At 40.3% G+C, this 16,731-nt stretch overlaps 1 protein-coding gene across 7 annotated transcripts in view; it reads right to left on the reverse strand.

Annotated features, from left to right (window-relative positions):
* lrch1 (leucine-rich repeats and calponin homology (CH) domain containing 1) overlaps window positions 1–16,731 on the reverse strand; it is a 128,264-nt gene that overhangs the window by 90,985 nt on the left and 20,548 nt on the right. For all 7 annotated transcript variants that reach the window (XM_041951505.1, XM_041951503.1, XM_041951506.1 and 4 more), the window contains one exon: window positions 404–509. In XM_041951505.1, coding sequence (XP_041807439.1) covers window positions 404–509 — 106 coding nt within the window. The remainder of the gene's footprint in view (window positions 1–403; window positions 510–16,731) is intronic.

The raw sequence follows: 16,731 nt of genomic DNA on the forward strand, positions 1-16,731 counted from the left end.
CTGCATCTCCTACCTTTTTTTTAAATAAAGAGGAGGAGAGTGATGATGATAATATCCTGAAGGATAACAGAACTTTCAGTGCTTTAAAATAATAACTGTTAGTAATAAAAAAAATATTTTTTTAATTTAATTTTCAGTGTTTTAATAGTCATTTCAATAAATAGCTCAATTCTGTGGGACTTTAAAGACAGATATTTTGTTGTAATGCTTTTGTTCCTTTTCAATTGAAATTAAATCACATGTTTTCTATGTATCCCGTGATATTTTATTTTCTCTTATGAGGTGGATTACCAAAACTCTCCATCCATCTGCTCCTGGTCCAGCCCCCCTGTCAAATTCTATAACCCTTTGTGGCCCACAACTCAAAAAGTTTGCCCACCCCTGAATTAACCCCTAAACTCACCTTCTGGCAGGACACAGAGAAGGTTTCTGCGTACATTTAATTCTCGCAAAGCTCTGAGTCTGCCGACGTGGCCAGGAAGAGCCGTGATCTCATTGCAGCTGATGTCCTGCAGAGGGTAAAACAACAACACAACTCATGTTCACAGATGTTCAAGATTTTGGATGCATATACGATAGCCCAACAGAAAAACTTTATTTCAAGACAGCATGATTAAATAAAATGCTAGCCATAGACAATTTGTTGTTAATTTTAATGCATTTGGTTAATTGAGTCCTGAGAATTTTTTTTTTTATTAGAATTTTTAGATTTATTATTCAGCTTCTGATCTTGCTCAAATATAAAACTGAAACATGCATCACATTTTTGTTGTGTGAATAATAATAATAATAACAATAATAATGGTAATGGTAATAATAATAATAATAATAATAATAGCACCTTTCATACAAGTGTAATTGAGAGAGTATTTCACCTAAAAGTTGACACAAGGTGGCTACAGTGCACTTCAACAATTTTCCATCTTGTGTTACATTTTAAACGTATTTTATATGTTATATATCATGTTCATTTTAAGTCTACTTTTGTGTGAAGCACTCTGTGCATGTAAATTCTTGGTTGTAAAGCATTTTGAGAGAGAGAGAGAATATGACAGTCTAGTTGTGTGTGCAGTGACTTCTACATTTGTTACACTGCTGAAGAATGTCTTCCTCAGCATTCCTTCCTTCAGTGGGGTGTGAGGTCGTCTGCTGTTTTTTAACTACAAAACCCAAAACCAGTAAAGTTGGCACGTTATGTAAATCGTAGATAAAAACAGAATACATAATTTGCAAATCCTTTTCAACTTATATTTAATTGATTACACTGCAAAGACAAGATGTTTAATGTTCAAACTGAGAAACTTTCTTTTTTTTTTGCAAATAATCATTAACTTAGAATTTAAAGGCAGCAACACATTGCAAAAAAAGTTGGCACAGGGGCCTTTCTACCACTGTGTTAAATTGCCTTTCCTTTTAACGACACTCAGTAAATGTTTGGGAAGTGAGGAGACCAATTTTTGAAGCTTTTCAGGTGGAACTCTTTCCCATTCTTGCTTGATGTACAGCTCCATTGTCGTATGTTATAATGCGCCAGACATTTTCAATGGGAGACAGGTCTGGACTCCAGGCAGGCCAGTCTAATACCCGCACAAACAGTGGTTTTCTGAAGTGTTCCTGAGCCCATGTGGTGATGTCCTTTACACACTGATGTCAGTTTTTGATGCAGTACCGCCAAGGGGTAAGTAGACTGGTTTTCTTGTGAACAAAGACTGCAATGTAATCCTCTGGGCGTTTGTGCACCATCAGTGTGTGTCTACTAAAAGTGCATGCTTTTGCAAAGCTCAGATTGTTATTCTAGGTGTCTGGCAACATTATGGAGAGGATTTCTGCAGAGATAGACCTTTTTGTTCATGTCATACGAGGGCTTTCTTTTCACCGTATATCATGACCACAGAGACTTTCTCTGTAAAAAAACAAAAAATTTAATTGTGTGAGTCTTGTCATGCAATGTATTTAGTGCAGCAGCCCACAGTAAATGGTAAATGGGCTGTATTTATGTATTTATTTATTTATATATTCTAGTCTTCCGACCACTCAAAGCGCTTTACAGCCCAACGTCGCAACGTAGCATTTCGTATGAGTGACTGCTGAAGACTTTGTGGTGCGCAAAAACTGTGCAGCTCTCTTTCTTTATTTTGTGTGTTTGTTACTGGAGCTTGTACAACACTGCATTGTCTGTTTTGGTGATGTTTTATTCTGCTGTTAAGGTAGCAGCTATTTAGTTCCTGTAGCCTAATACTGCCTGTTGCACCCACCACAGTGTCCATAGGTCTTTCACTTATTGTTGGTCCTACATGTATAAGTGTCTGAGTTTTCTCTTCTCTTTTCTGGTTAATTCTAGTGAGGCTACACAAAGAAAGGCCATTGCATATCTCTAACTGATTATCAGGTATAAACACAGGCTTTAAAATCTCGTCTATCTCACCTGCATCTGCACAGAGGATCATCAACTGTCATCTGTGAGGCGTGCACAATGTTTGTTTCAAACGAACAAACTAAAATAAAATACATTTTAATCCGGAGCTGCGGGTTGCCAACCCCTGGTCTATATTAATGTAATTTTGGATTTCTGGAACACATAAACAAATTTCAAAATGGAGTATTTTTTCAGAGGCATTTCAACTGACTTACTTTTTATTTTTATCTGAGTACAATTTTATCCAAGTACTTCTACTTTTCAGTAAAATGTATTTAAAGACGAATTTGTATGTGAGCATACTAAACACAAGATCATACTGTTTACATACATGATGAGATATATTTTAAAACAGGGGTGATATGCTCCAAGCTGATCCGCCTGTCAATCTCACGCTCCTTCCTTCCCTCACTTTTGAACAAGACCCCAAGATACTTGAACTCCTCCACTTGAGGCAGGAGCTCTCCTCCAACCCAGAGGGGGCAAGCCACCCTTTTCCGGTCAAGAACCATGGCCTCGGACTTAGAGGTGCTGATTCTCATCCCAGCCGCTTCGCACTCGGCTGCAAACTGCCCCAACACATGCTGGAGGTCCTGGTTCGAAGAAGCCAACAGGACAACATCATCCGCAAAAAGCAGAGATGAGATCCTGTGGTTCACAAACCAGACTCCCTCCAGCCCATGGATGCGCCTAGAAATTCTGTCCATAAAAATAATGAACAGAACCGGTGACAAAGGGCAGGCCTGCCAGAGTCCAAAATGCACTGGGAACAAGTCTAACTTACTGTCTGCAATGCGAACCAAGCTCCCGCTCCGGTCATACAGAGACCGGACTCCATACTCCCGAAGCACCTCCATAGAATGCCACAAAGGACACGGTCGAATGATTCAAGTACTCATTTCAGTGTAAATAATTCCTAGTTCATTATTTTAATGTCTAAGAAGCAGATTTTCATCTGTGTTCATCAATAAAGGAGCCTGATTACTATTAACATAAAAATACAAAATACAAGTAAGCAGTGGTAGAATGCAACTAAGTACTGTATAATACAGGATTTCTTACAATTTAAATGTAAATGGTAATGGACTGTATTTACATAGCCTTTTCTAGTCTACCAACAACTTTACAACACGAGCCTGCATTCACCCATGGTTACAAGGCTACCTGCTCATTAGGAGCATTTACACACTCACAACTTATGGTTATGACCACTCTATCTCCTGAGCCACAGTTCCCTCATGTACTTGTACTAAATTTCAGTATTTCCATTTCAAGCTACTTATTACTTTTACTCCAGTACAAAGGGAACTGTACTTATAACTTCATGACATTTATCCGGCAGCTTTAGTGACCAGTTACTTTTGTTAATGCTAGCTCCACCTCAATCAGCAACAACGTGAATAATAATTTGATGATATGCTAGCATTACAATGGCAGGGGACATTCTACTGCTGCCAATTGAGTACTTTTACTTTACATATTTTAAGTACTTTTCATTGATAATAACTTTTAAAAACAATTTTATTGAACGTTTTCACATATTCACTTTAATCAAAAAAGCAAAAAATAAAAAAAGGCAAACAGAAAGAGAAGTCATCAGCCTCCAAGTCTTCCAATGGCCATCCAAAGCGATGCTCCTGCTCACAGACACAAAGATTGGGCACAAAAGAAGAGGTCTCACTCTGCCACATTACGGCAGTAGCCGTAACACCCCCCTCCCTAAGAACAAACTTCTTATAAGTTTGCCATTAGGACAAATACACATGAGATAGAGCATCGGCAAAAACATTCTCTGTACCCTTTTTGTGTCGGATTTCTAAAATGAATTGAATTGAACAGTGACCATCTCATGAGTCTCTGATTGGAATTTTGTATTTGTCTAAGAAACACAAGGGGGTTATGCTCGGTGAAAACTGTAATGGGCAGAGAACTGGACCTAATGTAGACTTCAAAATACTGAAGTGACAGCAACACTAAAGCCTCCTTTTCAATGGTACTGTAGTTTGCTTGCGAACTACTGAATTTTTTGATAAATAGCAAACAGGATGGTCAATACCCTCAGAATCTTCCTGTTACAGTACAGCGCCTGCTCCTGAAGCACTGGCGTCAACCTCAAGCTTAAACGGACGACTAAAATTTGGGGCAGAAAGAATTGGAGTGCTACACAGAAGGGCTTTGCATGCCTCAAATGAATGCTGACAGGATCAGGACCACATAAAAGGCAACTTAACACTTGTCAAACTGGTTAAGGGAGCGACCACATCAGCAAAGTTCCTGCAAAAGCTGCAGGAATACCCAGCCATGCCCAAGAAGCAGCAGAGCTCACATCTACTTTTTGGGACAGGATAATCCACAATGGCCTGAACTTTGGTATCAATGGGATGCACTTCACCCTGACCTACCTGTTTACCAAGGTAAGTAAGTGGCCTTACCAAACTCACCCTTGGCTAAGTTTAAAGTGAGATTGGCCTCCTTGAACTTTTCAAAAATCACCGTAAGGCTTCAAATGTGGTCAGACCAAGTTTTTGAATAGACCACCACATCATCTAAATATACCTCACAGTTTTTCACACCAGCAAGGACTTTATGCATCAGCCGTTGGAACGTGGCAGGAGCATTACGCAGACCAAAAGTCATTACAGTATATTGAAGAAAGCTGTCAGGGGTAACAAAAGCACAGATGTCTGAAGCACACAGAGTTAAAGGAACTTGCCAATATCCTTTAAGCACCCCGAGGTTAAATATGGACCGGTGAATTTAGCCTGTAGGGCAGAAGTGGTAATGGGAAGCAAGACAAGAACTTAGTCACCAATTTGAAAATGTCTTTTAACAGACTTTATTTTTTTACTTTTGTGGAACGACCACCTGCTGAACAGAATTCCACCCTAAATCACCAGCAGCAGGAGGATACCAGTGCCGCATCAGCCACTCACTACACTGTATGCACGGGGCATCTCTGACTCTGGAGCACGGAACCAGAGTAGGATCACTTTTCTGAGCTCCAATAAGTGCACTCCTATCAACATCTAAGGCTAGCTCCGCCTCAGCGTGCAGCAGTTTATCACTCACATTTTTCTCTGTTTTGGCTGCAGGATCCTCAGACTCATCGGTCTTTTCCTTTTGCGCAGCAGGAGACAAAAACGAAGTGGCTCCCGTATCACGCAGGATTGTGATCGGGACCTCATCCTCCCTCCCTCCCTGTTAAAGAGACTGAGCCTTTTAAAATGAACGGCTGATAACACTCATCTATCTCCATCTCATCACGTTGACTAGAGCTGACAGGAGGCAAAGCAGGAGCTGAATGAATGAAACCCACACTTTTTGGAGCGGACTTTCTTGCATCCTTATTTTGCTCCTTCCGCAGGAGAGCAGAACAGTTGGCATTAAGGTGCCCAAGGTCATGGCAAACATGCCATAATTTCAACTTTCTAAGCATGTATTGGCACAGAAACATTAAAAATGTTCGCAATCAACAGTAAATCTGGTTTAGGGCATCACTCTAATTTTTCAAGAGTGGGATTCTGTGCAAACTCATCCATGTCCATCTGAAAAAATTCACCGTTGCACACCAGGTGAAAACTGCCAACCAAAAATATGAATTAACACACTTACCAAAAGACACAAGCAAAGGTAGAAACTCACAGCAACTCACTTGGAGATTACAAAGAAATCACTAAGGCCTAGCCAAGTTGTACCTGAAAGATCTAAAGTCTATGAAAAAAAACAAGCCCCCAATTTATGTTATGCCCCGGGGTTTAGGTACCACCCCACTTGATGGTACAGCCAATATCAGCCTCCAAGTCTTCCAATGGCCGTCCAAAGGACTCTGCCACAGAAGAACAATCAAACCATTTACGGCAGGGGCTGTAACAAAATGTCAAAACCTGGGTTTTGTGTATGTTAAGGACATACCCTAAATATACCCTGTAGGCTTCCGACATTTGCATGAATAAAGTCAGTTCCTGAGCCTCGGTCCATGATTGTGATAAATACAATATCTGCATACAGAGCCACTTTACGTTCCATTCCTCTCGATCTACCCTTTTAATTGTGTCTCTTGTCATAATGATAGGGCCAAAGGTTTAACAAATAAGTTAAAAAGGCTGGGAACGGCAAGGCAGCCTTAATGGTAGCCACGCTGCACAATCAAGGCGTTACAAAGACTACCTTTAATTCTTGAAGTGGGAGAGAAGTAAAGTGCCTGAATACAATTTATAAAACCTTCATTTAGGCCAAATCTATTAATTTCTAGATAGAGGGATTCCCACCCATTCAAGTCAAAACAAAGGAAAATAGTACAAATTGTATCAATGATCATTTTGATGAATATGATTAATGTCCTTAATCTGCTCCATAATATGTAAGGCTCTCCTTATATTGTGTTGAGTTTGCCTGTTTTGTAAAAATCGTGTTTGGTCCTCATCTATTAAAAAGGGCAATACAGTTTCCTTTCTCTTAGTTAAAATGGAGGCATACAGTTTATAAAATGTGTTTAAGACGCTGATAGGTCTATATCCTTTACAGTCCATTCTGTCCTCTCATATATACAGTATATTTATTTTTTTCTAAATCTTTTTATTCATTTTGAGTACAAACTGAAAAATGAACATGTAGACGCATAAAACATAAACAGTTTCCCCCACATCGTCCAACCAGCCAATTCCCACATACCTTGATCCCCTTGACACATTTTCACAACTTAAACCACCACCAACCATTCCTGTAACTGTTGCATTTCCCTTCTGTCCACCCCTCCCTCATTCCCACATCCCTTTTAGAAAGACCTCCCCCAAAGCCCTTCCAACCATCAGACCTTCACCCAAGAAAATGAGGAACAAAACCAAACAATAAAGTAAAATACAAACATATAGGCAGCAACTTACATTACTATCAGAACAAAACATAGATAAATACATACACAATTAACTACATAAATAATTAAGTTGAAGGAAAAAAAGAGAAAAAAGAAAGAGAATGAAAGAAAGAGAGAGAGAAGGAAAAAAGGGAGGGTTATACTGTCAGAGAAAAAATCAGGAAGTGTTGCTGCTGCTGAGTTGGTGAAAGTGTGGGGGCCTGTACCATACAACTTTTTGGTTTAAAGTGAACGAACCAGCTTGCAGATTTCTACCCACGTTTTCTGCTCTGAAGGAAGGTCTTCCACCACTGGAGGACCACAAGAGAGATGCTAAAAGACGAGTGGAGTGATAAACAGGATACGGCCGAAACTGCTGCTAACCCCGGCTTGTTTTTAGCAGGAAAGCCAGCCACCTATGTTCCACCTCCTTCAACACCAGATAAACTACAGCTAAAACTAGCCGCCACCTGCTGTTGAAGCGCCGTGAGCAACTCGTTCTCTTCATGCCGCCACTTACTTCTCCATCTGGGTGCTATTACTGCATCCACATGTCACAGACCATCCTCGAACTCCATAAATGGATCTCCACCTTTACCGGCTCAAAGAAGACACAGTAGTCACTCTGGGAGCACCTCAGGGCACCGCTGGAGGGGACCGGGGAACCCAGCTGACGGACCCTCCACCACCATTTTTTGTGCTTTATCTTATCTTATTTGATTTATTTTATTCTATTTTATATCTATGATTAATTTGTTCCGTTTTATTTGTTTTTGTTTCACATTTTAAATTTATCTCCTGTGTTTCCTCATTTCATTTAATTTTCTTTTAAATTGAAGATGGTGTTTCCTCAGTACTTAGTTCATCAAGATGTTACAGGAGTGTTGATTGTGTGAGTTTGTGTGCTTTTGTGTGTGGGTGTTTTGGCGGGGTGGGTGGGTTTTTCTTTATTTTCTTCATCTTTGATTGCAAAGCACTTTGCGCTACATTTCCTTTTGTATGAAAAGTGCTATAAGAATAAAGCTATTATCATTATCATTATTATTATTATTGTCTATATAATGCAAAAAGAGTGCCCAGTTGTCACCAAAAGATTTTAGGGATCCTTTTAAAGAGCATCTCATTTTCTCCAGCTTGATGCAGTGTAAGACCTCTACAATTGACTGATTAACTAAATTTAAAATACATTTCCATTTGTCATCTGATAAACTTGCACCCAAGTCATCCTCCAGTGTTCTTTTAAGATTTGCAGGCATGTCAGAGTTTAGAGAACATATTAAATTATCAATAACTCAAATGAGAGTCTTTGAGATGGATGTCAATTTTGGAGTCGAGAGGGCAGCTGGGGAAATGGGGAAACTGCTTTCACACAAAGTGCGGAACCTGAAAAAGGTGACTCCTAGGTTGGACCTCAAAGAATGAGAAAATCTTGTCAGCGTAAAAAAGTCACCGATACAGGTAGTGCCTCTCTGAAACCAACATTTTGTTGCTGGCTCAAATAAATGATTGTTGTGAACCGGTGCTAGTATGGAAGACCTATCATGGCCAGGTTGAGTTTGTACCCCTGAAAATTTACCAAAATCATTCCAAAATCATCTGAAATGAAGGAATAGAGGATACTGGTTGAATGCAAGATGGCGGCACGTGCACACGCAGCGGCTCGTAGCTCCCGTGTTTACGTTTTTGTTTGTTGGTTTTTACTTGTTTCCACGTTCACCACTCTTATGGAAGCTCTGACACAGTTCAGCAGGTCCGAACTGTTGAACTTTGGAGTACAGTTCGGACTAGGGGTGCACGATAGTTACCGGGCCGACAGTTATTGGGCCGATAACAGGAAATTATGACATCATTCCGATAAGTCCGATATCATGATGAATAGCCGCGATAACATATGTGTTTTTGTCAGCACGGCAGTGCCTCGCTCCCACTATGAGACCCAAATGGCCTGCAGTGAATGCTGCGTTCATGTGACGTTAGCATAATCAGAAAAACTCTTTGTCACTGGGAAAAATCAAGAATACCCCCTCATGCCAGAAAACAACTCCATAACTCGGTCATAATTTTGTTAGTTGCTGACTTGAATTAACATTCGCAGCATTTTTACACATGTTACACATAAGGAATAGAAACATGAACTTAAAGGACGGAAAGAACGACTACCAAACAGGGGAACGGGGGAATGTACGTTACACCTTGAATGCAGCATGCGGCACAGCGTGCTTATGAAAACAGAGTTCAGACTTCTTCAAAGTTTCCGAAGAAGACGGTTCACTGTTTATTCGCAACAAATGTTCCAAGCGAGTTCCACGAGGAGGGAGAAATTGCACGAGCTTTAATACTTCAAACCTGGTCAGCCACCTGAAACGTAACCACCGCTTTGACGGAGTTTGGAAAGCGTATGAGGACGCCCGGCCTGCTAAAGACACTAACGTTAGCAAGACAGCCGCAAAGAAGCCACCGGGACTGACACACGTCGGCGAGGCTTTCAAAAAATTTGAAAAGAAATTTGCCAAAGATGACCCATGGGCGAAGGTCACTGAAGATTTAATCATGGACATGATGGCGCGTGCCTTACTATGGACTGCCCTTTTTTCAGTTTGTTTACATAGATAAGGTCTAAGTAAGGGATCATGTATCTTTCTTCAGACAGAGAAGCCCAACGCGAAGCGGAGGGGTTTATTTCTCCATAGGAACCTGCTCACTATTCGTTATCCCTCTTAGAACACGGCTTACTACTAAAGCATTCAATAATGTGACATAAAAAAGTGATTAAAACATATTCTATTGATTTAAAATGAGCCTACTCTCGTCTGTCGCATCTCTCACTGCGCAGCGGCTCTGAAAGTAAATAAGTACGTTGCGTAGCAACCGCCTCTTACTGTGCGCCGCTGTTTTTGGTTTTGTTTGTGGTATTGATGTCATGATGGTAGGTATATGTGTGTGTTATCGGTTTATCGGTATCTGTTTTAAAAAACAGTTATCGTGCATCCCTAGTTCAGACTCCACACACCCCCTAAACTGGACTTTATTCCACCGGAGCTGCTACGGACCCCAGAGCCCACCACCATCCCCCCACTGCTGCCAAGGAGACGGAGTAGGCACCGTAAACAAAAGCGGGGCAAGAGAGCTTGCGTGCTAGGCTACATGCTAGCGGACAGGACAGGATGGCAGCTTCAGGTAAGAGCAGAGGCGGTTCTAACAGTGTTTCCGAACCAGAAACCATGGCTGGACAGCACAGTGTGGTCCCTGCTGAAAGTCTGGGATACTGCCTACAGAGCTGGTGACAGGCTGGCTTATAGCAGGGCTTGAGCAGAGCTGAAGAAAGGAATTAAGCAGGCCAAGCTCCAGTACAAAAACAAAATTGAAGATCACAACAACCCACAGAACATGTGGAGAGGCATGACGGACTACAAGCCTAACACTCAGCTCATCAGCCATGACCCCACCCTGCCTGACACCTTAAACAGCTTCTTTGCCCGCTTCGACACATCAGGCAGCAGAGAAGCTACACACGTACCTCGGCTGGAGGAGCAGCACCAGCCCCTCGTCCTGCAGCAGCACCAGGTTACATCCACCCTGAGGAGGATCAACACCCACAGAGCTACAGGACCGGAAAAGGTGTCAGGCAAGACTTTGAGGAAATGCGCTGACCAGCTAGCAGAAGTGTTCCTGGACATCTTCAACCTGTCCCTGCAGCTGTCTACGGTTCCTGAGTGCCTCAAGTCCTCCACCATCATTCCGGTACCTAAGAAGACATCCATCACCTGCCTGAATGACTACCGGCCTGTTGCTCTGACCCCGGTAATCATGAAGTGTTTTGAGCGGATTCTTCTCAGGTACATCAGAGACTTCATCCCCTCTGACCTAGACAACCTTCAGTTTGCCTACAGAGGGATTCGGTCCACCGAGGATGCTGTCTCCATCACCCTGCACACAGCCCTGACCCACCTCCAGCAGCCCAACACCTACGTCAGGATGCTATTTGTAGACTTAAGCTCAGCTTTCAACACCGTCATCCCAGACAAGCTGGCGCTGAAGCTATACACGGTGGGTCTGCCTGCGTCACTGTGCCACTGGATCAGAGACTTTCTCACCAACAGGCCTCAGGTGGTTTTTCCTGGTCCATGAAAACCTCCGGCCTGGTGAAGAAGGCACAACAAAGGCTGTTCTTCCTCAGGAAACTAAGATGGGCTGGACTCTCCTCTCGGTTGCTCGTCATCTTTTACAGGGCCACAATTGAAAGCATCCTCTGCCTTAGTGTGACAGTGTGGTATGGCAGCTGCACGAAACAGGAGAGGAAACAACTGGCACGGGTGGTTAAAACTGCACAGGGCATCGTGGGCTGCCCCCTTCCTGACCTAGACTCTATATATGAAGGCCGGGTCAGGAAGAGGGCAAACCATCGCCACGGACCCCAGCCATCCGGGCCACAGACTGTTTGTACCGCTTCCATCAGGAAAGCGGTACAGGAACATCCACACCACCACTAACACACTGAGGGACAGCTTCCTCCCCAGAGCCTTGCAGAGCTATCACCCCCAGCAGCCCCTCACTGGAGTGAGAACTGTGAACCACTGCACACTGCACTTTACACCTTCACCTCCACCTCCACCTGCACCTTCCGTGTACTTAACACTTAACTAAATTATATACATTTTAGTATATTGGTACATTTCATTGGTATATTTTATTCTGTTGGTACATTTCACTGGTATATTTTATTGTTTATTGTTTAATATATATTATTGCCTTAGTATATTTTCATTTCTGGTTTATTTTTAATTGCATTTACAAATATTTTTATTGCATGTTGGTTTATTTTATTCTCGTATCTTAATTTTATTTCATAATCTTTCTTATCTTTCTTATTATCGTGTTTTTAACATGGGGGTTGCAATGCAAATTTCATGACATGTCATGCTCGATGACAATAAAGAAATCTTGAATCTCTTGAATCTTGAATCTTGGTTCTGACACATAATAGGAGGTCACCAGTATATGAGGACAATTGATGGGTCCCCCCTAAACGAGTGATACCCTCAAAATTCTCCTTGTTCTGAAGCCAGATGGTTGAAGACTCGATAGCAACAGCCAACAGAAGAGGCGAAACGGGGAAGCCTCATCTCGTTCTGCAATGGAGGAGGAAAGGGACTGACCTCCCATTGTTCGTGTAAACCGAGGGGATGAGTACAGTAATTTTAGTTCTCTAATAGATTTGAACCATTCTGCAGGCAGCCCATCAGTGCCAGGTGACACGTTGGTGTTCAGGCTCGAAATAGCTTTACCTACGGAGTCCAGCGTTATTGGTGAAATCATTTTGTTCCGTACCAAGTGAAGGGAAGTCGAAGGAATTCAAAAATTTGACAATTGTGTGTCTATCAGCCTTGTCTGACTGGGAATATAAAGATTTGTAGTAGATTTCAAATACTTTTTGTATACCATCCAGATTGCTAGTAGTCTTATTGGTAACAGGGTGTCTAATCTTAAAGAAGGTGTTTTCTGGTTGTTTTCTAAGACTCCAAGCTAAAAGTTTTGCTGCTTTGTGACCTGCCTCATAATTTATTTGCTTCATAAACCTTGTGTTTTTCTCAACTGCCTCACTTAATATTTTATCTATCTCCTGCTTGACATTTCTGATTTGATGTAAAATTGAGGTCTCTTTCTTAACAACATATTTTTGATCTAGATCTCTCAATTTTTCCTGCAACCTTGATCATTGGGCTTTCATCTTTTTCAATGTGGCCATCTGGGCTATGATCTTCCCCCTGAGAACAGCTTTGGCTGCATCCCATAATATACTAGGGTTTACTTCCCCATTATGATTGTCCTGCAAATATACAACTTGGTCTGTCTCAGCTTGTAGCAACCAAAAACGTAATAACGGCCAATAATGTAATAACTACCAATCACGTAATAATTTTGGCCATTTTAAATGTAATAAAACCAATAATGTAATAACTTGCCAATAATGTAATAAAATCTTTGAGCCAATAACGTAATAACTTTTTGCCAATAATGTAATAAGTTGTTACATTATTGGCTAATTATTACGTTATTGGCCTAGTATTTAAAAACCCTTTGAAAATGTAATAACTGGTGCTGATAATGTAATAAAATTATATATGACTGTTATTTTTTTTATTTTCACTGTCAAATATGTCTAGTTTATGCTCAGGTTGATGACACTGAATGACCACACAGTGACTTCAACACAATTGTGAAACATTTTAAGTTAAGTTTTTTCTTCCCATTTTTCATCTTCCACCAGAATTTCGGCATGTAACTAGTCCCGCAGCTTTGTGAAAACCCTCGCAAACTATGTATCAAACGTGCGGCTCGATCGGGAATGGTGTGCTACGACTTTTATAGCTCTTTTGTCAATAATTCGAAAAGTTATACGCAAAAAACTGTGAAGAATTTCCCATAAGAAATGAATGGGAAATTTCCTCAAATTTCAGCCTTTTTCAATTGTCCGCTGCTTCGCCATACTTTCTCCTAGAGATAAACGTAGATAATTTTGTCAGGTCGAAATGAACCTCAGCACATTTTTTGATATCTCTTACGGTTTTCGACCTATGACCATCTCAAGACCATAAAGTTTCTCAAAAAAATGCTCAGAATTTCTTCCCCTAGAGTGGATGACATCATCACTTAGAGTGAAAGAGCCAGTGAGAAATCGCCTGAAATGTTTTTCTAAAATTGCCATAAAATCCAAACGGTGAATCTGAGACACATAATTTTTGGATCTTTTTGTAGACAAACCTTTCTTCTCTCGTCAAAGTTCAATTTTAAAGGGTTAGCCCCCACCAAATTTAAATAAAGAGGGATCTTGCACCAGCTGCCCTGCTCTGCTGCTCCATTTAAACCCATACAATCTCCGCAGCCTGCCGGACAGTGTCTTTTTAAATTGACCATTTAGTAATTTTTCTAAAGAATATCTGGACATAAAACACACGTACATCTGGCCCAGACTTGTCCGCATCTCACAGTGCAAACATTTTTGTGATAGCAGCTATGGTTTTGTCACAATCACAAGTTGTTCGGAAGAAGAAACCGACAGCGAGAAAGTAGCTGTTCAGGAACAGGTAAAAAGTGGGAGAGGTAGAGAGGTAATTATCAGCAGGTGGGGCAGAAGTTACACACGCACACACATACACATTCAGACAGACATATACCAGACATATCTCTATGTAGGAACTGGTTGGGCTGCTTGTTCAAAATACTTGGGACAATTTGATAAATGTGTAGTTCAAGCAGACACACACACACAAACAGGCGAGACACACACATACGCAGTCACACACAAATACAGTTAAATACACAGACAGCCTCATATACATAGACAGACACAACGTCGTTAACTCTATTAGCGCCGTTAGCATTAGCACCATTAGCTCTGCTAGCCCTATTAGAAATGCTAGCTCCGTTAGCTCTGTTAGCGCCTTTAGCATTAGCACCGTTAGCTCTGTTAGTAAAAGGAAACTTTGGATGGTTCATTTCCATTAAATTCATTCATGCTTATTGATTCAGTTAATAAGACCAGCAGCCCCCTCGTGCCACTGTCAAAATTTCGGCGGCGCCGGAATTGTCTAGTTTCATTTTTATTGTTCATGTTTTTATATATATATATATATATATATATATATATATATACAGTTCAGCTTTTTGGAATGCACATTTTTCATTTGAGGATGAACAGTTTTAATTTTATTTTTGTTGTTCACACAGTATGCTGTATATTGTATGTTACAGTTGAGAAGTTTTGATTGGAAATAAATAATAGTCCAAGAAAAAATATTGTTAATTCATTTGACACCTCAACATCGAGAGAAAGAGAGAGAGAGCTAATGAAGAGGTTTGGAGTGGAAGTGAAAATCCTCCATCAGCTTACATTAGATGGATATTAATTGATGAGATATATATCAACAATATAAACATATATTTTATAAAACAGCTCCATTTCCTCACAGAGTCCAGATGTGATCTATAGGCTGTTATATCATCGAGTTGTGCTTAACCCTCTGTTAAACACCTGAATGACATCACAGGATCTTACAGGATCAAATAACATTTTTATCTGATCAATATTAATAATGAGACAGATCAGGCAAGAGAGAGAGAGAGATAGAGAGAGAATCTAAATCTTAAATTTGTCCACTGTACTAATTTTAATTCAGTGAACTGCACAAAAAAGTGTATTATTCCCAAGAACTGCAGTCATATATAATATTATTACATTATCAGCACCAGTTATTACATTTTCAAAGGGTTTTTATGTACTAGGCCAATAACGTAATAACCAGCCAATAATGTAATAACGTATTACATTATTGGCAAAAAGTTATTACGTTATTGGCTCAAAGGTTTTATAACATTATTGGCAAGTTATTACATTATTGGTTTTATTACATTTAAAATGGCCAAAATTATTACGTTATTGGTAGTTATTACATTATTGGCCGTTATTACGTTTTTGGTTGCTACACAGCTGAACTTATAAAAGTGGGATCATTCAACATGCGAGTGTTTAGCCCTTAAACCATGATGTTTTTTGCCGCCTGCTATCGAAATGTAATGTCAGATAAACCCAAGAGTGGTCTGAAAGGTTGCTCTGGCCTATTCTGCAATCTTTCAATCTGTGCAGATCCTTGTTACAACATAAAGATATAGTCTTTTCTTGAAAAGATTGTGAGTCTTGCAGAATAGAAAGTGTATCTACAGACAAATTCAAACTGAATCGAATTCGAGATCAGTATGTCATCTTCCCTTTTCTTACCATCTTTACAAGGTGAGAAATAAGTATTCTTAAGACCATCTTTTTAAGTTTTCGAGTTCAGTGTTAGAGAGATGAGTTTACTGCCACAATGCTGTATTATTCCTCTTCTTTTTCATTTGCGCTATCCCTGCTTCTTTTGATCAGATTATTTAGCCATTTTACATTCAGTGAGAGTACAGTATACCCTTGTTTTTCGCGGGGGTTACGTTCCAAAAAGAACCCGTGATAGGCAAAATCCGTGAAGTAGAAACCTTTAATTTTTTTTTTACAATTATTGTACAATTAAATACTTTATTAAACATTGAAAAGAAAGAACAAACCATTTTCACAAATAAAAGTACTTTAGAAACGTTTTTTTTAACAAATAACTTCTGTACTGTACTGTCAAATAATAATTTTAATCATCGATGTGAACAGAAGGCTTCAAATTGCGGAGATTAGCACCGCCCACCGCGACCCGAGTAATTAGATTAAACGGGAGAAAATTAAAAATGATTATGAAAAAATACAAAGTACAGTTGGACAAATAGTGACTCAGGTGTATTTCACTGCTCTTCAGACTGAGCCGCTGCATCCTGACTCCGCTCTGCAGTGTTTTCTTCTTTTGAAGCCCGCGGTGCAGGTGTGTTTGTTCGGGAGAAGAACATAGTGATAGGCAAAACTCGAAATTACAAGAGAATTTGCACG

The sequence above is a fragment of the Chelmon rostratus genome, chromosome 13, assembly GCF_017976325.1.
Source record: "Chelmon rostratus isolate fCheRos1 chromosome 13, fCheRos1.pri, whole genome shotgun sequence".
Classification (NCBI taxonomy): Eukaryota; Metazoa; Chordata; class Actinopteri; order Chaetodontiformes; family Chaetodontidae; genus Chelmon; species Chelmon rostratus.